Here is a 27,504-nt window from a genome sequence, read left to right as displayed (position 1 = left end):
CTCGCTAATCGTGGCGTATCGACGTCCACCAAATAGATGAACTCAAGCGAAGCCACTCCTTGTTCCGGAAATATGTCTTCTCGGGGTGGGCGCTCCGCCTCGCCGTCGGCCGCCGGTCGTTTGTTCCCGATTCGAAAATTACCGCCCTGACGCGACCGAGTTTCGAAACCCCTACAGTCATATGTTTCATTCGAGAGCGCGCACTCGAATCGCTTCGCACATGGATGGCAGGTCACTTATGGGAGTTTTTCTCAGGTTACCGGCGCTTGAAGCAGGACCAAGAGTGTCTAATCCGACCCCTGGGTGAGTTGAGAAGGTATTAGCGTGAGGTCCGTGAGGTGTTCTTCTGTTTGTCCCGTAAACACCGTGACGTTCGCTGATGCAGAAGATCAACTGGCTGAAGCGGCGAATGAAACGCTGGTGACTAGAGAGAGTTTCCCGCGCCATTCAGGCTCAATGCGGAATTCGCGAGTCGCGGATGCTTGTTCCGGAGGAGGAGGGGGTCAAGGGACCCCCGGAACAGGGGGTCAGTTGCTATGGAGATCTCGGAGCATCGGGGAGTCTCTTGCCAAACCGAATTCGAACTCTCCGAGACTCGAGAGCCTCGGTCGATTTTCGCGGTTGTCCGTGCTTGCGCTCCCGAAAGGGGCCGAAAGCGTAGGCGGACGACTCACCAGTCACGCCAGTGCCAACAACAGCGATGTGACAAGCAGAATGGGGAACAAGAACTCATCGGAGGCCGCCGTGGGAACTCCGCGGGCAGCCCGCGGCTCCGTAGTGAAGGGCGTGACGGCTGTGCCTTCGACTCCTCAGACTCCGTCACGTCAGACGAAGTTCAAGTTCGGCAGCAAAGGCAAACCGAAGACCACACCAACCCAATCCCGTAAGGTGAACGCAACTGTGACGGACCTCGGTGAGTGCTCCTACAGTGACAGACCGACTGACTGATTGAGAGAGAACGCTCTTCTGGTCGCTTTCTGTTACTGCTGTCATTGCCGTCCACAACAATAACGATGAAGCTTTGCGGCTCGTGCAACAGAATAACATGAGCTCGACCGCCGTGAAGTCGTTTGCTCATTGAATCAGACCCAGCGACCGGGCGAGCGACCGACCGACCGACAAGCGATCCGATTCAGCAAAGCAAGCAGCGACCGTCGAACGCCAGTCACTCATCTTTTTACCTCTGGCGAAACTTCATTCCGTCCCGTGTTCTTCTTCTGTGTTATGGAACTCAACATCACGTCCTGTTTGTGTGCTTTGTTCGAATCAGACAAGTTGCTATTTTTCCCTGGAAACAGTGTCCGCATGCATGAAAAACCCCTGAACGATTAGTGCGCTCAATTCGCGCGAAGTGAATATCGAGTCAATACCCACACCCATTCCGTGTTCTCAGACTCCAAACCCCAAGAAGCTCGTAGCAAGCGACGTTCTTTCGACGGAATTTTCGGACGAGAAGATTATTTAGCACTCGTTCTGCGGCAGGGAAATTCCCTCGGGAGCTCGGGAAATCCCATCTTCCATCTTGCCTGTCCGCACGTAGCTTTTTTCATTGTTTCGATCTTGTGCTTGCAGGCAGAAAAGCCTCCTGCTCTCCACCGAAGTGTGACTTGCCGAGTCCGTCGCCGTCGGATCCAACGTCAGAATACCATGAGGCTTTGTCGCACATAACAAAAACCCCCGACGAGGTTCCTGCCATCGAAAATGCATCGGATCGCCGTACTCCCCGTGGCACCCCGAGTCCGTCGGCAAGTCCGAAGAGACGGCCCTCGACGCTCAGCATATCGGGCTCGTCGCCATTCAGCATCGCGGCCCATAAACCTACCGTTCTGCCAAAAGTCTCCACCGATACCGAGGACACGCCACGTTTGGACAAAACACCGACGACTGTAAGTTATATTCCTATTGAACGCGAACGACTCCCAGTTTCTGTGAAATATGGCTGCTCCATTCATTATGAACGACCAGGCTGTATCACTGCCGGCTAGCAATCTCATTCAGAAGGTTGGTTACCGCAGGCCAGAAATGTGTCCAAATACGCAGTCCCGTCGAAGTTTCGCTCACTGACTAGAAGTCCTGTTACAGGGTAATGTGTTACGCAAAGTCGCCTCAATCACTCTGGACCGGAGTTCAGTCGACAGTTTGAGAACGCCGCCAAAAACGCCTCGGACCCCGGACGCGAGTCCGCTCTCGCTCGGCGAAAAATTCGAGGGTCATATGCTCGTCAATTGGCTTCTGGTCGGCTGCGGAGAGAGCCAAAAAGCTGAATTGAGGGCATTGATCATGAAGTTCTGCAGCAAACTGATCGATGCCGGTGTGATGATATGCTGCGATGGGGAATCCGAAGCTTTCAGGCTGAGCCAAATCTACGAGTTCAGTAAGAGCACCGCACCTGTACAGAACAAGAGAGCTTCTGTAGAAAGCATAGTCTTACCGAAAATCAGCGAGGACGTATCGCATGCCAAAGAACGAGTCGATGCCGAAGTACAGTGCGTGGGCTCAGAGTCCGTTGGGGATCGAGTGCGCTCATACGAGAAAGTTTCTCAAGCTTGCCAAACAGAGGTCTGTCCTCTCGAGTCACGGGAGCAGATCACAGCGGTTGAGCAATCGTGCCAACATGTGCCTCATGTCACGTGTACTTCGACGCAAACTGACGCTCCTCTCACTCCTTCGGAAAATTCGTCCGATGCGGTTCTTGCAGAGCCGCCCCCACCTCCTGCATCTGATCATCCGGTGGGGAATCCGATCCCCCCTCCACCGCCCCCTCCTCCTCCGCCTCCCATGCCGGGTGATGCTCTCTCGAGCTCAGTGCCACCGCCCCCTCCTCCTCCGCCTCCAATGCCGGGGAGTGATCCCATCTGCCCTCCTCCTCCACCCCCGCCGCCCCCGATGCCAGGAGCCAACTGCATTCCTCCTCCTCCCCCTCCACCGCCGATGCCTGGGGGAATCCCCGCACCTCCTCCGCCTCCGATGCCCGGTGCACCTCCACCTCCGCCACCGATGCCGGGGATGCTGTCCTCGACATCACCGGTTCCCGGATCCGTTCCACCACCACCGCCACCGATGCTCCCTTGCCCCCCGCCGGGGGTTGGAGTCAGGCATACCAGAACGTCAGGAAACAGCTGAAACAACCGAAAGCGCCGATGAAACCTCTATTTTGGAAGCGCATTCAGGTTTGTCAACCACCTGTTGCATCACCAATCCCGGCGAACGAAGACGGGGGGGATACCCCCACCGAGGAAAAAGCCTGTCTGTGGGAGAAACTCGACGAGGACGAACCGCAATCTTGGGATGAGTTCACAGAGCTCTTCGGCAGACAAGCACCGGTGAAGAAATTAGAAAGATCTGGACAACAGAAAGAGAAGTCGGAGAAGAAAAGTAAACAGCTAGTGAGTCTGCTTGACGGCAAACGCTCTCAAAATGTGGGAATTCTCATCTCGTCGAAGAAGACCGAGGTGTCAGACGTCGAGCAAGCGCTGTACGACGTGGACACTTCGATAGTGCCCCTGGACGTTCTGACCTCAATCTTCGAACTTAGAGGAACCCCCGAGGAACTAGATCTGATCTCGCGTCACCTCGAATCGAAGCCGACTTGTCCACTCGGGAGAAGTGAAATGTTCCTTTGGGGGATTTCCAAAATCCCATTTTTTGCGGAGCGTGTCGCCTGCATTACGTTTGAGAGCAATTTCCCCGAAAATCTGGCTTCTGTCGAGAACCGCTTGAACAATTTGAAAATCATCTGCCAGACTCTGCTGACTTCACAGCACGTAACTAACGTATTTGCGATCATCTTGGCGCTCGGCAACTACATGAATGGAGGCAATCGCGACCGAGGACAAGCTGACGGTTTCGGAATAGAGATCCTGGCCAAGCTCAAAGATGTGCGCAGCAAGGACAGCTCGATGACCTTGTTGCACTATATCGTGCGAGTGTACGTCGATAAACACCAATCGGAAGACATCGCCTCGGCCAAGTTCCCTCTACCGGAGCCAGCAGACTTCATCCGAGCTTCAGAGATAAATTTCGACACGCTCAAGGAGGATCTAGCTTCTCTGCATCGAGAAATCATTAATATCGAGCGGAAAGTCAACAAAGTTCTGGAGAGCTCGTCTGAGAACGTCGAACCGTTCAAGGGGAGAATGGAATCGTTCCTGACGAAAGCTTTCGCTGAGCACAGTGAACAAAGCGACAACTACGACGAATGTCGCAAAGTTTTCGGAAAAGTCATGAAGTACTACTGTTTTGAGGCAAAAAGTAATAAAGAGAGTGATTGGACGATGGAGTTCTTCGGTCCTTGGACGCCCTTCAGCACTGACTTCAAGAACATATGGCAGAAAGAAGTGCAGCGCAGAGTCAAGGTCAAACTAGAAGCCGCATCCAGCAAGGTAAGCGCTCTTTCGGGGTGATGGGCAAGGTGTCATTCCATTCGGAGAGATCGACCGACGAACGAGATATCGACATGCAATCGTAAATTTATTTACTCGAGCTCGAGAAGCTCATTCAATTTTCTCCGCAGGTGCAAGAACTAAAAAAAGCCAAGCGTAAGGACATTGTGAAGACCAAGGGTGGACTTAAGGAGAAGCTTCGCAAAAAAGGTCTTCTCGGAGGAGACTGATTAGAACGAGATCTGGTCCGTTCGAATCGGAAGTGAGAATCCGTGAGAAGCAAGTGAAAACGCTACGCACCAAAGCACTGTGTATATAATATATTCGGTATTCGATTCTTGCCTCTGTAGCGTGCAATTTTATGACAATACGCTCGAACGGCTTCCGGATTTCGATATCCACAAAACTGTGATATATCTTATGAGGAGAAAAAAATGAACGTTGTTGATATCATCCAAGCTCGTATTGAACTTCCCTCTCGGGTCTGACTGAAGTCATCGATAGCATTGGAAGATCGCGGATGGTCACGTGGGACGGCGAGTGCGAACTGGCGGTCTGGTGAACTCGAGCGCCTGATTCGTGAACCTTTAATTCGCCCGTGAGAATTAATAATAATCATAAGAAGAATCAGGAGCTGCCAGTGTCAACCTTACGATTAGCAGATACAGGCATCCAGCTCACTGGAGCTTGGAAGATACAATATCAATATAGCATGGTTTCTTGTTGATAGCAATCGTCTCAGTTACAGGTTTTATCACAATATGTCATCGGGCTGTTTCGAGCTTGCAGTAGTAGTTGTGGTGTCCGTTTCCACGGCTCCGGCCACGTCTTCTTCTTCATCGTCCAAATAACGCTCATCCGCCACGAACCCGATTGGACATTCGGGATACGCCTAAGAAAGTATTACACACTATAATTAGTCAAGGGAAGTTGTTCTATCACTAACCGACCGGATGTATCCAAGAACTTTGAAGCGAAACACCGTGTCCTCGTCTTATTCACCTTTTCACACTTCTGCTTGCTGAGCCCGGTCTGGTAGGCAGCGAGGAAGAGGAACGCAGGGGAGTTGCTATGAATCGTTTTGATTGATTCGAAGTCTCGCACGATGTGTGCGATCACCGGATCCTCGAACGAGGACTCGTTTTTAGCGAGTATGCACGTCAGTTTCTGGAGACATCTGTTCTGATCGATCTGGACGAGATTTGCGTACTTCCGCTCGAACATCTTCATGAAGTTCGGGTCACTCTGTTGAAGAACATGTCCCTCGTTAGCTCGCAATATTCGACCTTGAGCATCCATCCACCGATTCCGACAGAAACGATGGAACACACAATATGTGGTAATTCACGACGGGCGAGTTCTCCATCCCGAAGGGGTGACGAAAAACGTCGTCACGATTAGACTGATTCATCCCTTTGAGGCCGGGTTTCACTCCCTCGGGACCTGAGTGAATCTTGATCGGAAAGCTAGTAGTAGCATGCGTGATGACCACGTTCGTTAGGCATTTCCGGGTCACGTCGTTCCGGTTACATATTTCGGACACAAGCTGCATGGTCTCACGCAGTTGCAACGCGGGTCGAAGCGACAGCGTATCTGCGTGTCAATCAGAGCGTTTGCAAGTATCCTGCAGCATCTCGGACAGAATTCTCATCACTGTCCGGCGACTCTCTAGGGCCAGACGATCTGACGTCACAGGGTCTGCGCTCTCTGACTCGAGGATTTCCTCGCGAGCTCTTGATTATGTCCCGATTTCTGTGGGCTCGTGAGTTTTAGACTCAAGGGCTGATATCCGACTTAATTTCTCCCCGCTCGCAAATATTCGTTTGCGAGGGACGGTTAATTCCCCGCTCGTCTTTGCTTCGTTTGCCCCTCGTTTTTCCGTGCGTGGGAACGGTCCCTTGATACGGACCCGATTCCTCTCCCGCTGTATGTATTCTCCATTGCGAAACTTGTATACTCGTTCAGTTTACATATGGTCCCTGAGACTTGACGCTCGCCGTGATTGAAAGGTTCGAGAGAAATTCGAGGACCCGTTGATATCTTGAGTGATTATGCAACGAAGGGAAAGCCGTGGAACAAAGAGATTGCCTAGCTGGAGCATCTCCGTATGGAGCAGAGTCTCGCTGCTGATGGGACGATTCAAGGCAGCAGTTATTACGAAAAATGAAGGACTCCTGCTCGGGAGAAGATTAGTTTCGAATGTGATCGCACTCCGCGTAGACTACAGTGCGACCCCGAAATATGTTGATTGAGCTACGTGTTATTTTCCGAGCGAGCGAAATCGAGCTGACAACACCGAAGGACAGACGTCAACACTATGTAGAACAGCCAAGTGGAAACAAACAGCTTCGCGGAGGAAACTAACCGATGTTGTCGTCAACTCGATAGATATCAGCTCGAGCCAGAGAGAACTCGAGGCCGACTCTCTTTTCAATGAGCTCACGCTCCGCGCTGAAGGGAATTTTCCACTAGCTCCACCAATTCTACAACTCCAGACTGTCCGATAGTTCGAAACAGCGAGAGGCAAACCCGACGGCCGAAGATCCTTCCGAGCCGGTGCACAAAAGTGATCTCTTTCTTGGACGAGAGAACTGATCTCCGCGAGGATCTTCCGAACCAGTCCGAAAAGCGGAATATGAGACTTTCTGGAAAAAATCGAAATCGGCACCCACCTCCGAGGGATAGAGTGGATCCTCTGAGGAGAAGTGAATTCCCCACAAACAAACAAAGACAAGTTTTAGCCACATGACGAGCCCGGAACTCGATCACGAGGTTTCCGATAGAGCCGCGACAGGAACGGCGACGACGACCGCGGGGAAGCTCTGCCCAGTCGAGAAGAACACGCGCTCGCCCGAAGTGCTCTGGTAGTTGTACTCTAGATTGATTGACTGACTGACTTGACGACCGGCCGGCCGGCTGCTCTCTTGCTGTGAAGCAGCAGAGGAGGGCGCGCTCTCGGTCGTCGTGGTCACACAGTTGTCGTGGGCAGCAGCAGCAACTGCGACTGCCGCAGCTAGGTCTGCGCGAACGAATGAGAGGGAGCAGAGATCGTGAGAGACTACGATGACTGAAAGAAGAACATTACCGAAATCTCAACCCGGAGGAATCCCTCGTCGCGATCCTGTGACCCAAGCAATGCGCACTTCGAGATTCCAGCGGCTCATTATCTCCGGCGGCGCGGCAACGAGAGCGATGGAAACGGACACCGACGAATAGCACTAGCACAGTACGTTCCGTAATCTGGTTCGCTACGTTTGATTTCTCCATAGCGTTTCTCCGAGGAATTCTCTGAATTGAGACATGGGGAAACGAAGAGGGCTCCGATCTGAACACCACGGGGTATTGATTCCAGAAGGGTTCTGAAGCGAACGCGACTATGGGGGCTAGCATCGGAAAAAGAATCACCGGCTGTGCGTAGGTTCTCAAATGCGGAGAAACATCCGCTCCCGTCCTCCTCGACGGGGAACCTGATCGTGAAGAAGGAATGGGGAACGGCGATTCTAAGGCTTTTGCTTCCCACATCTATTCCGAGAGAGGTTCCTAGCTACACCAAAGTCATATTGCTTTTCCCTGGCGATCATTTTCCGCCGTACTCTCAGAAATCCTCCGTCTTGGTGTCCGGAACCGGTCTCGGAGATCCCGAAAATTATCAGAGATACGAAGTACATCCTCTGGCCAGACCATCGAGACCATCTTCGATTTTCACGAGCAAACTCCCTCACGTGCTTACCCCCCTGTATCAGACAATTTGGAAACCAGTTTCACTCAATCCCGACTCCCGACCCTACAATCAGATTCGACCATCGAACGAAGCCTCTCAACATAATTGAGTCATGATCCGGAAAATTCGGCGCCAGCATTTCGTCACCATCCGCGGCTATGCAGCGGATCCTGTCACCGCGAAAACTCGTGGGAGCATTTCCTCATTCACCCACCGCTTCAGGCTGATATATCGGGAGACAGCGACGCGGCGACGTCGTCCGGGAAATTTTCGTTCCGGAAAACTCCGAGAAAGCTTCGCTGTGGAGCCGTGAAAACGAAGGTCACGAATACCTCGAATAGAATGACGTGGAGAGCGGCATCTGCGGAAGACTCATTGCGATCGAGAGGGACCGACTCGACATTCTCATCGCTTATCCGTTTCATGCAGAGGTCCATGCGCTGGCAGAGCAGCACACCGCGATCACAAAGGAAACGGTCCGATCCGATTTCCCGCCCGTCGAGCGCTTCGAAATCCCTCAGAGATGGCGGGAACATCCTCCGAGACTTGATCACGACGGACGAAGAGTGCAAACCGAGGAAGTTGGAAGCTTCTTTCCTCTTCCCCCTGGCTGAGGCTGGGATCACGATTCCGGAACATCTGTTGCGAGCGCCAAAAGTCACCGAAGTGGTCCGCGCAGCGGGGTCTTCTGGCGAATCGGTGTGCGAACCAATGAGTGCTGCTGTCGAGATCAGGCCTCAGAACAGAGCTCCCCCTTGCAAGGTACCCTCAGGTCCTCCGGTGTCCGCACCCCCGCCCCCACCGCCGCCGCCGAGCATTCAACCCGCTCCGAGAATGACGCGGACCTCGAGCTGCTTTGAGCTGCTTCCCAAGCCCATGTCTCGACTCCGAACCGTCAATTGGAGCAAGATCCCCGAGAACGTAGTCTGGACAAGCGGTACGCCTCTGGAGCTTCACCTGCGCTTCGTCTTCCCTCGCTCCGTCCCTGCCTGTCGAAACTTGAATAGATTCTCATCTCGCAATCAGGACTGAGACGATTTCCCTTTGGTTTATTGCTTCCCGAATCCAGGTGACTCGAACATTTGGAAGGAAATCCTCGACAATCCAAATCTTCAAGACGAATTCGCTCACTTGGACCTGCAGGGGCTCGAACAGCTGTTCGCCCCGCGGAAAATCCTCCGCAAGCAGGAGCTCGTGGATGCTCGCAAGGACCAAAGTCCAAAGGTGCGTCGTCCCACGCTCTGTATCGGACTTCCGTTCATTCGGTCCGATGTTCATGGCGTTTTCAAATGTTCAGTCGAGGCTCCCCTTATCTCTTGAAGGTCTCGCTATTGGATAAATCGAGAGCGATGCAGATCGGTGTCGGCCTCCGGAGTTTGAAAATAAATTCCACAGTTCTACTGGAGCATTTGAGGGAGTTCAAGGTCCCGAGGAAATTAGTCGAGGGCTCGAAAGTATGTGGGACCGCAAGAGCTTCTATCGCTCAGGGAGCGGGAATCGGCAATATGATTAGCTGACGTGGGGATCCTAATCACGTAGGTTCGGTTATCGATCTGAGCGCGGCATGTCCGATTCCAGGGAAAAGTGGCGAGGAAGTTCGATGAGTTGGACCTTAGAACTTTGGAGGATATTATGCCCACAGATGAAGAGGTACGCTTTCGTAAATCTTGAGAGTAGTTTCTCTCCCGCCCGTTGCATGAATTTTGGATTATAGAGAGACGTATGTATCCGATCATGACTCCAGGTCCAAAGATTGAAAGGTTTTACGGGCGCTGAGGAAGCTCTTTCGCCCGAAGAACGATTCTGTTTGGATATCTCGCGCTTCCAGGATTCCAGAATCCACTTGGAAGCTCTAACCCTACACGAATCATTCGACCCCTTCACCGAAAGCCTGCGAAAGAAATTGGATTCTTTCACAATGAGTGCGAAGTGGTTGATGGAGTCCTCCTACCTGGCAGACTTCATGAAGCGATGTCTAGTCGCAGGGAATTTCCTGAACAGCGTTCGTGATGAAAACTCTCGTCCGAGAAATGTCGAAAATCGTAATTTGTAGCATGACTCGAGTCCTCGCCATCGAGCCTCAGTATCGACTGATGATCTCTTCCTAGGGCAGTTACGCGGGGAACGCACCGGGATTCCGGATGAAGGACCTCTCGACGATTGCCGAATGCAAGTCCAATCAAGCGGATTTCACTCTATTGGACTTTGTTGTGCGGGGTCTTGCGGAGCATGACCGAGCGGGTTTATTGCTCTTCCATCGGGAATTATCTCAGATCGATGCTGCGAGACGGGTTTCTCTCGACGACGTGAGGGAGGACATCGCGAGCTTCAGAGCGAGACTTCGTCGAGTGAAAAACGCGTTTGAAAAAAACGCTCCTGGTCTCCGGATTCACATGTCGGATTTCGTAGAGGTATCTGACAAGCGATTGTTCGATCTTGCGCGTCGAATGGTGCTGCCAGCCCTCCTGCTCCGTAAATTGAGGAGTATTTGCTAGGCTTCGGCTTGGTATCCCACATATCAGAGAGGTTGTGGGACAATAAGTTTCTTTGTCTCCCGATAGAGCGCCGAGAGGAAACTGGAAACTTTCAGCGAGAGTCTGACTGCCGCGCAAGATCTCACCGCGAAACTCGCGGCCTGGTTCTGTGAGGACCCGAAGACTTTTGATGTGGAGGAATGTTTCTCAGTTTTTCATGCTTTGTGCCAAAAGCTCTCAGCCAGCATCCAGGTCAGTTGAGCTGTCTGTTTTGAGCTTGGCTACGGTGGGGTGCTTCCACCCTTTTGATGAGGGGGCTTTTGCAACCAATAATTCAGGTAGGTACTTCCGCGACCGAAATTCTCATTCGAAAACCGATTCTTCCAGAAGAATCATCGATGACTACTTTGAGAGCCTGCTCTATAGACATCCGAGAGCTCCTCGATTCCGGGCAGAGCCCAGAAATCAGCTCTACGAAGGCGCTCCGATAAGGGCATGCTCCGGAAGAAGGAGAGATCCTGTGAAATAAATGTTTTGGAACTTCAAGAGGATCAGATTACTGAGAAATAAATTTTTTGGAACTTGGAGTCGACTTCCGCAGCTCGAAACGAAGAGTTCTGGCTGACTGCTGTCCGCATCTCCTTACCTGAGATTCTTGCTCCCGGAATCTCTAGGAGCCTCTATAGGAGCCTCAAGCCTCTGGGTGTACCTAGTACCTGTGCCTTGAACGCAGAGCACTCCGACTAATTTTCCCACCGGGGAGCACAGATGAGCCAATTGAAGCTCCCAGAGAAGGAATATACTCCCCGTTCCCGACACTACCCCCTCGATTCTATGACAGGGGAATCGGGGTCGCTGGACCACAAGTTCCGGCTCGTCGCCTTCCCACCCTTCCCCATCGTCAACTATATGGGAGGATTAAAACTGATATCGAATCGGCTAAGGGAGGAATGCGTCACGATTGCGAACCTCTGCGACTTGGAGCGAAGCACGAAAATACTGGAGAATGGCCGCTGATAACGCGGGGACAGAGGTCTCCGACGAGGAAGTGGAATGCTGCTCAGAAATACCAAGGACGCTGCTCGAATATCTACCAGACTCGATAGAGGCGGAGGTACAGCGATCGATAACTTCGATTAAGATAGTGCTACTCAGGGGTGATACCTCCTTCAATGCTAATATAAGAGGCCGCGACGATGATGAGAGCGTCGCCTCGAAGTTGAACTTCGTTCGAGACCACGAGACCACTTAAGCAATGGAGACCGTTCGCGATTCCGATAGGCCCGTCAGACGGAGCGCGAGGAGTTCTACAAGACCTGGGAGATACCTGGACTTGGACGAAGATGAGCAAAAGAAGTCGTGCGGTGGGCTTGAGAGACTTCCGACAAGAGCCGTGGAGCCGAGAGGCTTTCGTGAGGAGAACAATGTCGCAGAACAAAATTTCTCGAGGGCTCACGAGGGATATCGGAATACAGACCCCGCGCCTGGGTCGCTTCAGGAGATTCCCGAACTACGCGTCGGCGGCATCAGGAACAACGCATGCGATATCGACTCTGCCCGGGCAAACGGAGCGGAACTGAAATTCGCAACTATGGCGGGTCCGGAAGAGCTCTCCTGCAGGCGGTATCATCCGGAGGATAAAGGATCGTATAGAGTTCTAATTCCTGGAGATACCTGGTTATTCAATTGGAAATGTGAAGCTTGTAGATCGACTCTGATTGATGAGCGTGAGATTGTCAGGGAGCAAGAAGAGCACCGGAGCCGACTCGACACCGCCGACCGCCGGGATTGGTTTTGAATAATTTTCGAACATGAAGAAGGAGTCGGCGTGCTGGAAGTCCTCAAGGAAATCAACTGTTCATCATGATAAAGGAATAAAATAGTGAAAATCCGCCGATTGATCATTGAATCCCAATCTATGGATATCCCTGGATACATCATTTCATTCATTGATTTATGACGATCACAGGCATGAACAAGCATTGAGCAATTAGATTCGGGAAAGAAACATTCGATAACATATTCATTAGGATGAGCGATGGAGAAAGTATTTCTTGAGCCTTGGCGCCGTAAGGTGTTTCGGAGGATGGCGCAGATCGGTCAAGCCCAAGCAGTGTAGGTCTCGAGTTTCGCGTTCAGATATCCCGATCACCCTCGGAATGAGAATCATCCCCCCGTTTCCGTAGCTTGTCGAACGGAGACCGGTGATTCAAGCCGCTCCCCCGGTATAACATCGTACTCGCGCGCCTCTAACGATATTCGGAGGACACCTGCCCAATGGTATCATCTGTTATTTAGGTCTATGCTTTTGTGCAGGGTCGAGACCGCAATATGCTTCGAATGGTATTCGGGTCCCTAAATCGATAAAACTCGTTGGACGCCCCGCTTCCAACCCGTCATTCCCGTGTCTCGTCTCACCTTGACAGCGGAGGATACCGAATTTCGAGCGGGTCTCCCCGAGCCTGAGACGATTATATTTCCTTCGTTCCCCCGTCCACGTATGATTTCGGGGAACGGATCCGAGAGTTCGTATCAGCTGAGACCGAATTACTGTAACGATAAAGAACTGCTCACTCATTATATTAACCGTAAATCACTGAAGATGCAGAGAAACTTCCCAAACAAGATTTCTCCGGATATCCACCGTACGATGAACGATTATAGCAGCTGGTGATGCTGATACAGAGCTAGTACCGGAGATATCAAACAGATTTTAAGGATAGCGAGATCAAAGACCGTCCATGGCTTCGAACTATCATTCCTCGGATTCGATTCTGTCATCGTTCCCGTACACTCCCTCTGCCACATCTATCATCGTATTGGAATCGGCCAACTTAATATCGCCGATAACATAATATCCGTCAAATCTGATCCTGAATTTGACGTCCACCACAAAAAGCTGAGATGCCTTCAGGAATGATGGAGCAAATCATCGGGCCTAAGTCTCTCCAAAGATTGGTGCGTCTCTATTACTGATGGTACAACGCTCAATACTCATCCATGAAGACTCAGGTGAGGGGCCGAGAAAATCAAGAGATATAGAGTTACCTGTCCACTGTTCGGGCAGTAATTCTACCGACGAGATCGCAAGTAGCGGAAAGCCAATGGATCGGCCCACCTTGTGTCAAACGTAGCGTCGATGACGAGACCTGCCCTCACACCATGGCGGAACGCAACCCTATACATACATATGTATATGTACTACGACATTGAAGGGGTCGCCAGCAGGCTGAGCGTCACCGAACGAAACGACGAGAATCTCATGAGAGAATCGAGAAGACTGCTGGAATAATAATGGCGTGCAGTGGACAGAAACCTGAGGGATCTTTTGAGGAATCGCCGCTGGAGTAGCGTCCATATTCATATATAGTGCATGGGAAGATCAATAAATACCATTACCAGAGCGAATGGAAGAGACTCGGCGGCCTCTATCGTGGAGAGCCTCCAGAATCCATCTCTTCTGAATGTTAGCGCAACTCCCGAGCTCGCGCTGGAAGATCGGTTCATTCTTGGCTCATACGAAACACGTCAAATGAGTTCACGGGACGGTTGCCTTGATCGGGAACAGTCCACGACAGGCCTTGCTCCATCCGTGCTTCGATCGGTAGCAGTAAACAATGTCGGCATTGGAGGTTTGATCAGGTCTCCACCGAGTCTAGATTCTCGGAGAGAAATCGTCTTGAACGAGAAAATGCTCCGAGGAGAGTAAAACTTAACCACAGGAAGCGCTCGAGGTTTCAGTCAATCGAAACACAAGTGCTACGAACTTCCCTGACCTTGCTCACAGCTAACGCAATTGATCATTCCAGGATGTTGATGATTCCAACGCGGAAATGAGTCCATTCTGATACAAACTCGAAATCCCTATCACTCATGTAACGAAAATAAAGTAATGACGGTGACACAAGTAATATTCATCCGGAAGGTAGCAAGGCCATCTGACGAACTTTGAAATTTGGGAGGGACGAGGTCCTCCCAATTGCGACGATTCCCTCTTGTTGCTGAGGTCTGAAATGAGGGAGAGATTTCACCCGGAGAAGATCGTGGTGAGCATATTCCGCCCCAATCGGAGATTCCCTCGGGGGACCGATGGGAAGTACCTGCCCCGATCCGAAAAATGGGAATCATACGATTCCGGGGCATCGGTGATTTCTGTCACCTCCGGAGCCGAGTGAGAATCGACCGATCACGTCTCATGAAGCTGGATTCTCATACATTTGCCTCATGATCTGACATTGAAATGTTTCTAGTGATTAAACGATTGATCGTTCGACTTATAATGATTTCATGTCGGTGTCCAAGGCGGTGAAGACTGTCGTCTCGAATATTACCCGGGAATCGTTCCCCTCCGGAGGAATGTTTCCTGTCTCGATCGGTACCGACGCTTATCCTCAGCTCGTCTTCACGTCTCATCTTCCACATGGATTTCACTTCCGTGGGATACGGGTTCCAGGCTGGGGACGAACCCCTCAACCGAAATTCCGCCGAAGTGGAAAGGAGGCGACAGCATCATCCGTATGGTATTACGGCTCTGGGTCCCTCATTCGCTACACAGACACTGAGAATCCTCGGGCTTTCAAGGGGGGAAAGCCAAAGCTCCTGCACAAACAGCGGCTCCTGAGTTAGGCAGACGGAAGATCGAGGAGCTCCATCGGGAGAGAAAAATTGTTGTATCGCGCGAATATGGGACAAGGATAAGAGAGGAAGAGGGGAACAAATGAATGGAGACCTCCCGCGTTTTTTATTCGCCTCATGATGTATTCACCCTTCACTCAGTCGGTTACAAGGATTGCGGCGACAGAGGAAGGTCTGGATGCACCCCGAGTGACTTTGATTGCCTGCTGAGAGCGCTATGCGGCTCTCCTTGGGCCGGATTTCAGCCGCATCATAGACGGGACGCGTGCAGCAGTCTCCACATAAATCGAGCTTGTCGAACAAAGATGACATCCCGTGTAAATCTCCTTTGGCTCCTCCAATCGCGGCATTTAGCTAGATTGTCTCGGTTTCCTCCCTGACCTTGAATCCTGACGTCATTCGCTACAATCGGCGGCCAAGTTTGACCTTCATTCGCAGCAAGGCTGAAACTGCGTAGAGATACTGCAGCATTCGCGATGATTCCTAATTTCAGAGGAAGTTCGGATGGCTCGATCTCGTTATTTTCAAAATTTCTAGGATATCCAGTAGGAACATATGGGACCGCGCATTCAAATTAGGGCATGACATAAGCGAGAAACGTCGTTCCCGGCAGGAAGCATCACACAAACCGCCCTATTCTCGAGGTCGACCAATCTGAACGCTCTTTCCCCACGGATCAGCTCTTGAATAAAAGCAAGGTCCCTCACCTAGTTCGTCCATATCAAGCTCTGACCACTAGAATGAAACTCGTCCTATTATTGTTCGCCATTTCCGCCAGAGCTGGCGGAGATACTTTTTTTCCCGACCTCGAGGAAGAGAAGGCTGTCGTCAAAGACAAAGACTTCGTGAGTATGGAGCACGATCCGCTCCGAATCTTTCGGATGATCAGCCCCTTTCGGCGACCTCTCATATATTCGTCGGGATTTCCATCGGAGTCTGATTCCGAACTCGCCCGTCTAGACTGCTTATGCCAAGCTTCATGGCATGAACTTGAGCATACATGACGTCGTCACGCCCGACGGGTGGATCCTGGAAGTTTGGAGGGTTCGGAACATGGAGATTTTCGACCCAGAAGTCTCGACACCAGTGATCCTCGGTCACGGATTCCTCGGAACTGCTTTCGATTTCCTCTGGAACCTGCGAAACGAGAGCGCTGCGTTCATCCTAGCGGACAACGGCTACGATGTATGGCTGCCTAATTGGCGAGGGACCCACTTCAGCGATCGTATATTGGATGAAGGAAGACGGAGGAAGCCCACGGCTGAAGAGTACTATCGCGGCGGGTGAGTGGGTCTCCTTCAGTTCTATGCAGCTATGCGAGAAGCGGGATACCTTCGGGGAATTTAGAAGTTGAAGGTTTTAACAAGGGCAGCGCGGGATGCTCAATGCCACATTTTCCTTCACAGTTGGCAGTACATGGCCGAATTCGATTTCCCCTCTGTAATCGAAGAAGTTCTCAGCACCACTGAGCAGTCCAAAATTTACGTTGCTGGCCATTCCATGGGCGGAACGCTCATGTCTGCTTTCCTCTGCACCAATCATACCTATGACAGCCAGGTTAGTCTAGGGACCGATTCCTTGGATCACCGATATGGATGACCACGAATTTCCAGGGAATTCCTTACCTATCGCGGGAGAAGACAGACGCGCTCTCGCGCGGCCGAGTTTCCGACCCCAGACGTTCACCGCTAATGCGATTCTCTCGCAGATTTCTCACTTCGCGGCTTTGGCGCCAGTTATGAGGTTCGGCTTCGACACTCCACCCCTTGTGCTCGCGGCCACCCTGATTGTTCCTGTCATCGGTCCCTTATTGCCAACGGTGAGCCGACTGAAGAGATGAAGTGCGACAGGACAGAACAATCTTCCCCTGAGAACAGTCGTGGTCCGGCAAGCCCGCCTCACTCACACCGATTTCCTTTCATGTGTTAGTTCCTCTTCAAATTGATCTTAGGCAGACAGCTCTTTGCCTATCCTGACGAGGACCTCATAGCTCGCGCGAGATCGGTGGTGTGCACGGTAGTTCCAGTCATCTGTCACGCAATCGTTTTCATCGCAACAAGACGGGACGTGCAAACGCTGCGTTTCATTGACCCTCATATGAACACGGTGGGTTCTGATCTGTTGAATCCGTAAATCCTCAATCAATCGAAAAAATCTTCGAAAGAACGCCTTCGCTAAGGGACGTCCACCCGCAGACCCGGATAGACATCTACGAGGCTGAAGAGCTGGGCGGGATCGGTTTGATTTCGGGTGTCGACTTCGTTCAGCAAAAAAGGGACGTCATCTGGAGCGCATTGGATTGGTCCTCAACCTACCGCCAACCCGGATTCACCAATCAGGAAGAATACGGAAGCGTAAGTTCCAGCTCACAGTGGCCATCTGCGAGGTGAACGTACTCCGAGTAGGAATCGGAGACCAAGGTTTAATTTCGCTGCCCCTCTTCCAGGAAACGCCGACGCAATACGATTTCGCAGATATTGACGTTCCCGTCTCGATGTTCTACGTGTACAATGATCCTTTCAACGGCCCTTCGTCCGCCCAAGGCGTAATCGATACGGTGCAGCCGACATTCTCCAAATTCATCGACGGGAATCGTCTGAGCCATAATGACATTGTCTTGGCATTCGACAGCCGCTGTTACATCCTCGACGACGTGCTGGTTACGTTCGGCAATCTGGAAAACGAGATGGACGAAGCGCACAGGTCCTATCGTTCCAGAGTCGAAAATCATTTGAGAGGGCTACCCTATGAGAACGGCTGTGTTGGTAAAAGCAGCTGATCGTCTTGTGAATGTTCGCTTGAGCTGAACACAATCGACAGCTCCCCATAGCTTCATCTAGAGTATTTCCAAACGACTCATCGAGGCATCGATTGTACCTATTTTCATTCTATCCATTGGGCATAGGAAGCGTCGGATAGGTTTCTGGTGTGATACACACGAACGTGTCATCGAATGTGCTCTAGAGAATAGCCTCTCGAACCCGGGACTCGCACAGCTCATCCTGAGGATGCTCCTGACGATTCTGATACTATGACATGTATATTTGTAGAGTGAGCTGCTCCTGTCAACTCTGCCAATGATCTCCAATAAATCGAAGCGTTCCTTGTCAAAACGAACTGGAATATATTCTCATCGGTCGAATTCTGTTGGTCGATTCCCCGAATGATCCTCCTACGATATACGTACATTGATTCCCCGCCAGATCCCCGTATATCGCGAATCGCAGCCTCCTGAGGACGAGTCCTGATCGCTGATAACAGTTATCAGTCACAAGAGCCGCACGTTGCTGCGGGCATTGGATATCGAATCCCGTATTCGTCGCAATACAAATCATCATCGTGAGAGAAATTTTCTCGGCATCGTCGAACGAATCCAATATTTCAATGCTGCAATGAGATAGAATACCGTCCATCACTCAGAGATTGCGGGATTCATGTGGTCAGTCCTGACACAGTTGGCTGGAGATGATGGGCGGAATGTCGACGATCCGTGACAGAAGCGAACGATGCAGTTCAGCGACTCTTGGGTAATCAGCACACGCTGCGCATTCCCTTCCCTTCTTACCTGTATGGCTTGGAAGCCTGGCAGACTACATTGGACATACAGCAGGAGCGGGTGATTCCGATCACGCGCGTTTCCCAGTCTGGGGAGCATGCTCATCGAGCTCCAATCAGTGTGCAATCCTTGTATATCTGCTTTCATGGCTCCGGACGCCCGGCGTACGAACGCGAAGAATGGACATTGGAGGAACATCGCTGGGTATCCGCGCAATGTTTCCGTCGCTGAGGATCGGCTTATGAGTGAATTGGAGTTCCTTGTCGGCGAACTCGAACTTTTCTCGGTACAAAAATCGCCATTCCTTTCTCACTCCCTAGACCTCGGCGGAGATGACATCCGCGGTTTCTTTGACTTAGCGAAAGTCCAGCAGCCGAACCTGACCTAAGGAATTGGACTTCGTATTTCCCCCTTCGAAGCCAGAGTCGGAGCGCTCGCTTCTTGCGAGAGACTTCTTTCACTCGCTTATGGCCCGATGAGCCGTCGCCGTCGTCGCAGCTCCACCTGGACCTTTTTTCCCGTGCTCGCGGAAGTCATGAAGATCAGCGAGAAGTGACCGCGCTACGTCGGGCGATGAAAAATCTGTAAAATAATTCGCCGATAATATTCAAAGCTCTCCAAAATTTGCTCGAGAGACTTCTGCGATTTCACAAACTCGAGTGCTCGAGTGAACTCTTCAAGCATCATAGCTCCACTCGGCTATCGAGGGCAAACCTGTTTGCTTCTCGAAAACAGCTGGGGAGCTGTGGGAGCTCGGAGCACTCCCAGATCGGACAAGCGAATCATGGAAAACATGGCTGCAACCTTCGCAAAGTCATGCATCTGTGCAGAATAAACTATAGGTGTATGGTTTGGGATCGGAAGCGCCATCGCCTCCGACTCCCATCCTTGTGGGAATACCTAATACCCTAAAGACCGAAACGGGGTGACCCAGATAGCATTTTGAAGATCTTAAGCTCACAATGAATGATCAGAGGGGCTGACGTGGGATGGTTCTTCGAGGGCTGCAGCAGGGGTTTGAAGGGAGTGTCCTCGGCCACGGTTCGCTTAGCGCGACGATGCACATAGGTCTCACTGATGGTGGCCAAACATCGAGATCTATCTCGGTCTCCTGGACTCATGACCTGATTCCGCGAAAGCGAGGAGGTGCCTTGTTGCAGAACGGGCGACATCCCTGGATCGGGCCCGATGATTCATTCTGTCGAGTGAAAACAATGGGAATTTTTCTTTCTGACCGGGCCATACGAAACACTCGCCAGAGTCCTCGACGACACGTTGGATTGGCCGACGCCTGAAAGCTTCTGAAGGTGCATAGAGCGCATTGATCGAGGGATCCTGATACATGGCACCATCTGTGATCGACTCGGCAATTATGAATGAGTCCGGAATCCCTTAATAATGATGGGATCATGATGCCTACTCTGCAGCATGGCAACGCACAGCTGCACGTATCCGGTGTGACTCTCGAACATCAGTTCGACGCGGCTTGTAATGTGTGTCATGCTTTTTCTTTTTCCCCGGATCCGAGGACCCTCGCAGCAGCGATATCACAGGGCTCATCTGGCTTGTTCCTTCCCGAGAGTATCTACGGATGATATCAGACCATGACCAGACAGGAAATTTTTCAGATGATGTGAAACATGGGGAATTCCGAATGCAGGAGACAAACTCATCTAGCGACAGCGTCGGATTTCCCCGAGCTTTATCCGATTTCGAGACACAAGAATCTCACCGCGCCGTCCGCCAATGATCGTTTATTCGAGTTCAGCGAGATCGCAACGCGGCAGTCCCTTCATGGAGATAACGCGCCCGCCTGGCAGATATATCTCTTCGTGACAACAATCCTGTTCACGCCAGTATCCCCCGCCGAAATTCGAAATAACCCCATCGTTCAGCCAATCGGCCCATTCGGCAGCTCATCGACCGCATCGTCCACATGCCTCAACCTAAATACTTATTACGATCAGAGCAAATCGATTCAAACAAGGTGGATACCGACTGTCTCTTTCAGTCTTGGTGGTATCAATTCTGCTCGAGGAATGCAAGTCACCGAGATCTCATTCCGAGAGAATTAGGAATATAAGCGTCGATTATCAGGGTCAGGACTTGCGTAGTATGAGGCTGTCTGTGAGCAGTAGTCCTCTAGAAACTCCGTCCTTCATGAAAGGGCCTTATGAGAAAAGCATATTACCAATATGTACGAAGGTATGTGACGGGGACGATTCTCGTATGCTCTGGAGAATTCAATGCGAACCCATCACTAAAGTGTCTCTACTATACCAGAAGCCTAAAGGGACCACCTGAGCTATCGGAGCGCATTTCCACGGCACCGTGCGTGGTCTGATCAGACAGGTTTCACTGTCATTCGTAGCCTGGAGGAAATGGACTGATTAGGGTGGCGGTCTTTACCTCAGGTTCCGTTGTATGTATTAATGCTAGTTTTCTACTTCAAATATACACTGATATATTCTGATGCATGTACAATATGAGTAGATTTTATTCGTCACTAGCGTTCACTGGCAGCGGCTCATCACGATGCCCCTCCGGGGAGGATGCGGAGATATGGGACCTCACTCCTACCTAGGAATTTTTTACTTCCGAAGAATTTCCCCGAATTCGGAGCAACAGTTACCCTGGCAAAGTTTCCTCGTGCCCCACAAAAGCTCGAAATAAAGAAAACCTCGCGAGATTATCCGACAGTTGTTGAGATACGAGGAAGTCTTGCTATGCTCTGTTCTGGCGGAGAAATGATTAGCCGCAGGAGAAGTATTCGCACTCTCGTTTAATCGGACGAGTGCACGGAGGGAAGGTTCTGAGAGCGACTGGGACAGGCATCTCAGGCGAGGTGCTTCGATGCTCAGCGCCACTGGTAATCATCAGGTCATGCGACTGAGGAGGCGCGACGATTTCGGATCCGAGTGACGGCGATGCGAATATTGATCACATGGTTGATTCCATGGAATCAGGCGCCCAGACAGAATCGAATGTTTCTATGACCCCAAGTCCCACCGAGGATACAGTGTGGACCCTCTGTGCGACACGCGCTCCTCTTCGAGGAACACGCGCTGTTCTGTATCCGACCCCTGATTCGACAGGGAAGCATTCGGTCGGGAGAATAGTATAATGTCTGAGGGAATCATCCTCTCGCGAATCAATAGCGATTTGTAATCTTCAGGTCAATTACTCATTCCGAAACTTGACGATGAATAATTGTGCCCTCGGTCCCTGAGGGCGGTGTGGGAACGGATTCGATGGTCTGAGAGAGAGCAACGTGTAGCTATCCGGATAAAAAGCGAGGAATCGTCCAATCTCCTGAAGTCAAATGGTGCTCCTGTTGAGATCATGAGATTTCGCGGTGAGAGAAACCACCGCATCCTCGCTACGGAATTCCGCGTTGAGAAATGTAGGGTTCGAATGACTTCGGTCGTCGCACGTCAATCCACCACAATCGTGAGGAGAACTACGCTTGATTCTCAGGATGAGCGAAGGATAAGCCATGAAAGTCGCACAGAAAGCCCGAATGAAAATCTGACTGGGAAGACCCTCCGGCATGAGATTCACCAACGGCCTCTACAGTCGTTGCTTATGACTCTTGCTCGAACGAGCGAAGCTCCGTCTCTGAAGTGGAAGCCTCACACTCGAGGAGCAGGTTCGCGATAAAATATGCGCGATATGATACACGGCCCCCACGACCACCGCTAGGGTAAGCGCGAACCTGCATTGTCGGAGACGTCTTCCAGCCTACGAGATCTGAGAAAGATGGACCGCTTTGTGGTCAGTGGTTTTTCGTCTCTCGGTCTTTCCGTGTTCCAAACTTCCTCTCTGCTGTTCAGAATCCACTGATCTTTATGCAGTTTCACCCTTCACGCTGGATCCACCTACGAGCGACGATGCTCTGTCGCACTCGTTGACTCGTTCACAACCATGCAGTCGAACCCGCTCATAGGAGGATCAGCGCGAACTTGGAACAACTCTCTCACATCCGGTCTTCTCCAATATCCGAGTTGTGTGCTCCACACCTCATTCCAGCGACAATCCTGTTTATTCAGTAACTGAAGCAAGGTATAAACTGTTTTAATTCTCCTAGTATATGTAGATTTACGCGAGCATGATCGAGGGATCCCATGAAAGCGGAGATCCGGAAGATGTCTCTTACATCCGGCCTGATTTCGTCTCTGGTTCTCCTGTGAATGAGCGATTTGTCCCACATGAGACTCTATGGAAAAAGAGCTCCAGCATCTCGCACTGAATGGAGGGCAATGCGGGCAAGATGCGCTCATTCTGGGAGGATATCTCACGTGAGAAGCAGCTCAAAGATTCTACGGGATCTTCTGGATATTTTCGGGACTCCCCAACTATGTGACCAGCGCCATAGCCATGTCCGAGGGTGCAAACTTCACCTCTACCTAGTGATTGTGATCCAGTCAGTCGGGGTCTCAGAACGATAATGTATATCTTGATATGAAGTGTCGGTAGTTCTGGTCCTTGAGCGGCGCAGTGCGTAGGTCGCGCTATAAGTACGTACTCACCTGCATGAATATTTGATCGCTGATATACCCCAATTCTCTAAGATATGTTTCACTCGGTCATAAATTAGGAATGGATGTGAGATCGTATGTACATGAGTAGCATGTACGAATCCATTTTTTTGGCTGAAATGGATCGATTCACTCTGGTGTCGAGAGAGAGTGTAGAAGAGGTGAAGCTCAGTCTGTTGACAGCAACGCCCCAGATCACTTCCATCAATAGACGGGCGCTTGATGAAAATCCGACAAGCGTCCGGGGGAAGAGGGCATTCCGAAGCTGGTTTCAGAATGAGCTGATGCCCAGGCCCGCCAGCGCCGTGAGAGGTTGACTGAACGATCCGCGGCAGCCATTCCCAAGTTTGATGCAGGAAGGCGTCGGCGACGCCCCGTATTTATGATGCATGATTTCGATCTTCTCGTCCTGGTCCTCCAAATCGTGCAGGCTCCCTCCCTGACCCTGAATTCCTGAATCAATAATTCCCGTGACCGGGATAGACTTCGATTCACACAGAGGCCAACGCGATTGCATTCGCTGCGAAAGTTTTGTGATACCCTATCTTAGAGGAACTTTGAGCGAAAGGGTCTGGTCTGGTCTAATGAGTCCCACGGCCTCTCATGAAATTCTCCGACTCTCGGGATCGGATAAGCAGATTAAGGCATGACATAAGCGAGAAGGCGGTAGACGAAGTCACACAAATTGCCATTGTTCAGAGCTTTCGAATCCGTATGCTCTTTCCCTCTGGACGTTTTCTGCTTGAATAAAAGTCGGATCCCTTACCTGCTCAGTTCACACCTAGCTGCTTGTCTAAGTGCTAGAATGAATCTCGGATTATTGTTTTTCGCCATCTTCGCCAAGGTTGGCGAAAGTGCTTATTTTCCTGACCTCGAGCAAGAGAAGGCCGTTCTTCAGAACAAAGACTTCGTGAGTACGAAGTCGATTCCGCGACGGTTCCTCAAGATCCCCCGCCTCAGCCTCGAAGCGACTTGTCACCCACTTTAATTAAATTCGAATCTCGGTTTCATCACTGTCCCTACAGGTTGCCTATGCCGGGCTTCATGGCATGAACTTGAGCATACATGACGTCGTCACGCCCGACGGGTGGATCCTCGAGGTTTGGAGGGTGCGGAACATGGAGATTTTCGACGCGGAGGTCTCGTCGCCTGTGATCCTCGGTCACGGATTCGTAGGAACCGCTTTCGATTTTATCTGGAACCTGCGAAACGAGAGCGCTGCGTTCATCCTAGCGGACAGCGGCTACGATGTTTGGCTCCCTAATTGGCGAGGGAACCACTTCAGCGATCGTATATTGGACGAAGGAAGACGGAGGAAGCCCACGGCTGAAGAGTACTATCGTAGCGGGTGAGTGGGTCTCCTCCACTTCTATGCAGCTATGCGAGAAGCGGGATACCTGTGAGAAATTTCAAAGTTCAAGGTTTTAGAAAGGGGAGCGCGCGATGCTCAATGCCACATTTTCCTTCACAGTTGGCAGTACATGGCAGAATTCGACTTCCCCTCTGTAATCGAAGAAGTTCTCAGCACCACTGAGCAGTCCAAAATTTACGTTGCTGGCCATTCCATGGGCGGAACGCTCATGTCTGCTTTCCTCTCCACCAACCATACTTTTGACGGCCAGGTGAGTCGAGGGTTTGCATTCCTCTAATCACTGAGATCAGCGCCCGCGGATGTCCGAAGAAGTCCCGACTAGACGCGAGGAAAAAAGGTCCTCTTCGAGGGTCGACTCTCCAACTTTGTTCTCCCATCGACCATTCCTCTCCCTTTCAGATTTCTCACTTCGCGGCTCTGACACCTGTTCTCAGGTTCGGCTTGGATACCCCGAAGACTTTCCTCGCGGCTGTGCTGATCGGCCCCACCGTTGTTCACTACTTGCCAACGGTGAGGCGACTCGAGGGATAAAATGCGATCTAAGCGAAGAATCTTCCTTTGGAGACTCTCTCGGCCCACGTAGCTCGTGTTGCTTACATCGATTTTACTTCCATGTGCTAGTTCCTCTTCAGAGCGATCTTCGGCAGACAGCTCCTCGCCTATCCTGACGAGGACACCATCGCTTACATCAGATCGCTGGTGTGCAACGCAGTTCCCCTTGTCTGCCACCTGATCGTTGCCGCCGCTGTCGGACGGGATATGCAAACGCTTCGCTTCACTGACTCTCACATTAACAAGGTGCAGTCCGAGCCGCTCAACCCGCTGATGTGACAATCAATCGAGAAATATTCATTCCACTTACGCCAATCTTGCCGCAGACCCGCGTAGAAGTCTATGAGACCGAACAGGTGGGCGGAACCGGTCCCATGGCGGCTCTGAACTTCGCCGATCAGAGGCTGGCGATCATCTGGAGCGCATTAGATTTCTCGTCGTCCTATCCCCAAACCGGTTTCACCAATACGGGGCAGTACGGGAGCGTAAGTCAAGTCTTGAACCCGTCGGGTCCTCTTAGGTGGAAAAAATCGAGACCTAACCGAATCCCCTCATCCAGGAAACGCCGACGCAATACGATTTCGCGGCTATCGAAGTCCCGATTTCGATATTCTACGTATACAATGATCCTTTCAACGGCCCCGAGTCAGCGCAAGGCGTCATTGACACGCTCCAGCCGACATTCTCCAAATTCATCGAAGGAGATAGTCTGAGCCACAATGACGTCGTATTGGCGACTGACAGCCGTTGTTATATCTACAATGACGTAGTGGCTACTTTCGACAATCTAGAGAACGAGAGGGACGAAGCACACAGGACTTACCGTTCTCGAGTGGAGGCTCATCTGAGAGAGCTCCCGTATGAAGACGGCTGTGTCGGTAAGAGCAGCTGATTGGAAGCGCCGACGACGAGAAGGACTGCTCTGCTGAGATTCGCCATATACAGAGACAGAGTTAGCGCAAGGGCGTGAGGGAATCGACTCAAGCCATCGATCTCACCGCGGACTCGGAGCGAGATTCGGTAGCTCATCTGACTCGGATCGTTCCTCTCGCGAAAATTCCCCTGCTCCTCTGCGATCGGTCAGACCAACAGCAGACTTCATAATATCTACCAGCTACTACGTTTACGGAAGAACACCGTATATGAGTAAGTTACTCTATTACCCTGAACGCCTCGCACTCAGGGAGGCCCGGAGACTTCATGAGCTCCGACGTCGGGGGCGGCTGAGCGAGCTGTATTGACGCTGAATATCGGTTAGGTTAGTTGGGTATATCACGAGTTTCGACCTCGACGCAGCGGGTGCTACCGGGTGAATATCATTCATCTGTTCCTAATTTATTTTTAGAGTTCCAGCTTGTAATAAACAACAGCAGATGTTCGCTCAGCGAGATTGGGAGCGTTTTCATTCTCCCTTTGCGTCTGCTTCGAGCTGTTTTCTCGATTCTTGACGTCACGAGTCATACTAATGATTTGGGGAGCGAGCCCGACACGGAAGAGGTAGGCAGCTAGCTCTAAGGGCTCGGATCTCTTCCGACCGATTCAGGCGTGTGTATCGAGTTCAGCCCAAACCTTCAAATAAGGCCTCGGTTCGACCTCGGATCCGGCCGCCGAGCCTTGAGGCTTCCCATCCTCGAGAACTGAGACGCGTTTCTCGCCGTTCCTCTCGAGAGGAAGGATCAGAAAATGAACTCGCCGGGAGAAGCAGCAACGCAAGCGGAAAGTCAGCTTCCGTTCTGGTCGTATTGTTAAAGGCTGCTCTCATCCAGTCAGTCCCATCTGTGGCACTGACTTAATCACTCTCTATGGGACTCATGTGAGATACCATATGCTCCCATAGATCGTGAGGACTCGGGAGCACAGGACCTGAGATGAAAGCATGCGAAGCTTATAATTCAGCTGACTGAGGCAGGATGACTGACGATGACCGCATGGGCTGGCATCCAAGAATATTCAGGATGCGCCTCGAGGGTCAGCAACCCACGACCGAGGGTCAGCAAGCAGATACCCCTCTCGCGGTATTGAGCATCCGGCTCTCGACCACATTCGAAGTCGCATCTGAAAGAACCGTCGGAGGAACCGCTCGATGAGCTCGGATGAAGCTCTCCTCGCGTCTGATTTCGGAACGGAAACATAGACTTAAGCGTCTTGGTCTCATTTGGGAATTTCGGATCAATTAAAGCGAGGCAGGCGACCAATGAGAGGTGGTTTCTCGGACCGAGAATGGGAGAGCTCCTCGATGATAATAATCAATCGATGAGAGCTGCTGGAATCTGT

At 51.4% G+C, this 27,504-nt stretch overlaps 3 protein-coding genes across 3 annotated transcripts; 2 read left to right on the top strand and 1 right to left on the bottom strand.

Moving 5' to 3' along the window:
* Nucleotides 1–456: 456 nt before the first annotated feature.
* Nucleotides 457–4,806, top strand: LOC100906605 (formin protein cappuccino). Its single transcript, XM_018640857.2, is given in 5 exon segments — nucleotides 457–913; nucleotides 1,573–1,886; nucleotides 2,083–3,076; nucleotides 3,079–4,382; nucleotides 4,514–4,806. Coding segments are annotated over 5 exon segments (3,168 nt in total). The 3' UTR covers nucleotides 4,613–4,806.
* Nucleotides 4,684–7,378, bottom strand: LOC100902564 (uncharacterized). The gene is made up of 3 exons (XM_003746880.2): nucleotides 7,055–7,378; nucleotides 5,385–5,627; nucleotides 4,684–5,274 (listed from the first exon to the last, which is right to left on the bottom strand). The coding sequence occupies exons 1-3, from the start codon at nucleotides 7,127–7,129 to the stop codon at nucleotides 5,137–5,139; spliced, it is 456 nt and encodes a 151-aa protein (XP_003746928.1). The 5' UTR covers nucleotides 7,130–7,378; the 3' UTR covers nucleotides 4,684–5,136.
* Nucleotides 7,379–24,111: 16,733 nt separating this feature from the next.
* On the top strand, nucleotides 24,112–26,122 carry LOC100906318 (gastric triacylglycerol lipase-like). The gene is made up of 7 exons (XM_003746905.2): nucleotides 24,112–24,216; nucleotides 24,332–24,654; nucleotides 24,778–24,928; nucleotides 25,078–25,188; nucleotides 25,300–25,476; nucleotides 25,557–25,715; nucleotides 25,790–26,122. Exons 1-7 carry the CDS (start codon nucleotides 24,112–24,114, stop codon nucleotides 26,120–26,122), a joined length of 1,359 nt encoding a protein of 452 aa, XP_003746953.1.
* The last annotated feature ends 1,382 nt before the right edge of the window (nucleotides 26,123–27,504 follow it).

Source organism: Galendromus occidentalis, unplaced genomic scaffold (genome assembly GCF_000255335.2).
Source record: "Galendromus occidentalis unplaced genomic scaffold, Mocc_1.1 scf7180000077508, whole genome shotgun sequence".
In the NCBI taxonomy this organism is placed as follows: Eukaryota; Metazoa; Arthropoda; class Arachnida; order Mesostigmata; family Phytoseiidae; genus Galendromus; species Galendromus occidentalis.
The sequence above is the reverse complement of the archived record's forward strand: the minus strand, read 5'-3'. Positions and strand labels throughout refer to the sequence as shown.

What these genes read in the sequence shown, in the direction of transcription:
- LOC100902564 (XM_003746880.2), bottom strand. Translation starts at nt 7,129, where the DNA reads ATGTGGCTAAAACTTGTCTTTGTTTGTTTGTGGGGAATTCACTTCTCC. An exon ending in ATCCACTCTATCCCTCGGAG is followed by an intron (nt 5,628 to 7,054) that starts GTGGGTGCCGAT and finishes GTTCTTCAACAG; the next exon opens with AGTGACCCGAACTTCATGAA. An exon ending in GCAAGCAGAAGTGTGAAAAG is followed by an intron (nt 5,275 to 5,384) that starts GTGAATAAGACG and finishes ATACTTTCTTAG; the next exon opens with GCGTATCCCGAATGTCCAAT.
- LOC100906318 (XM_003746905.2), top strand. Translation starts at nt 24,112, where the DNA reads ATGAATCTCGGATTATTGTTTTTCGCCATCTTCGCCAAGGTTGGCGAA. An exon ending in ACCATACTTTTGACGGCCAG is followed by an intron (nt 24,929 to 25,077) that starts GTGAGTCGAGGG and finishes TCTCCCTTTCAG; the next exon opens with ATTTCTCACTTCGCGGCTCT. An exon ending in CTGACTCTCACATTAACAAG is followed by an intron (nt 25,477 to 25,556) that starts GTGCAGTCCGAG and finishes ATCTTGCCGCAG; the next exon opens with ACCCGCGTAGAAGTCTATGA.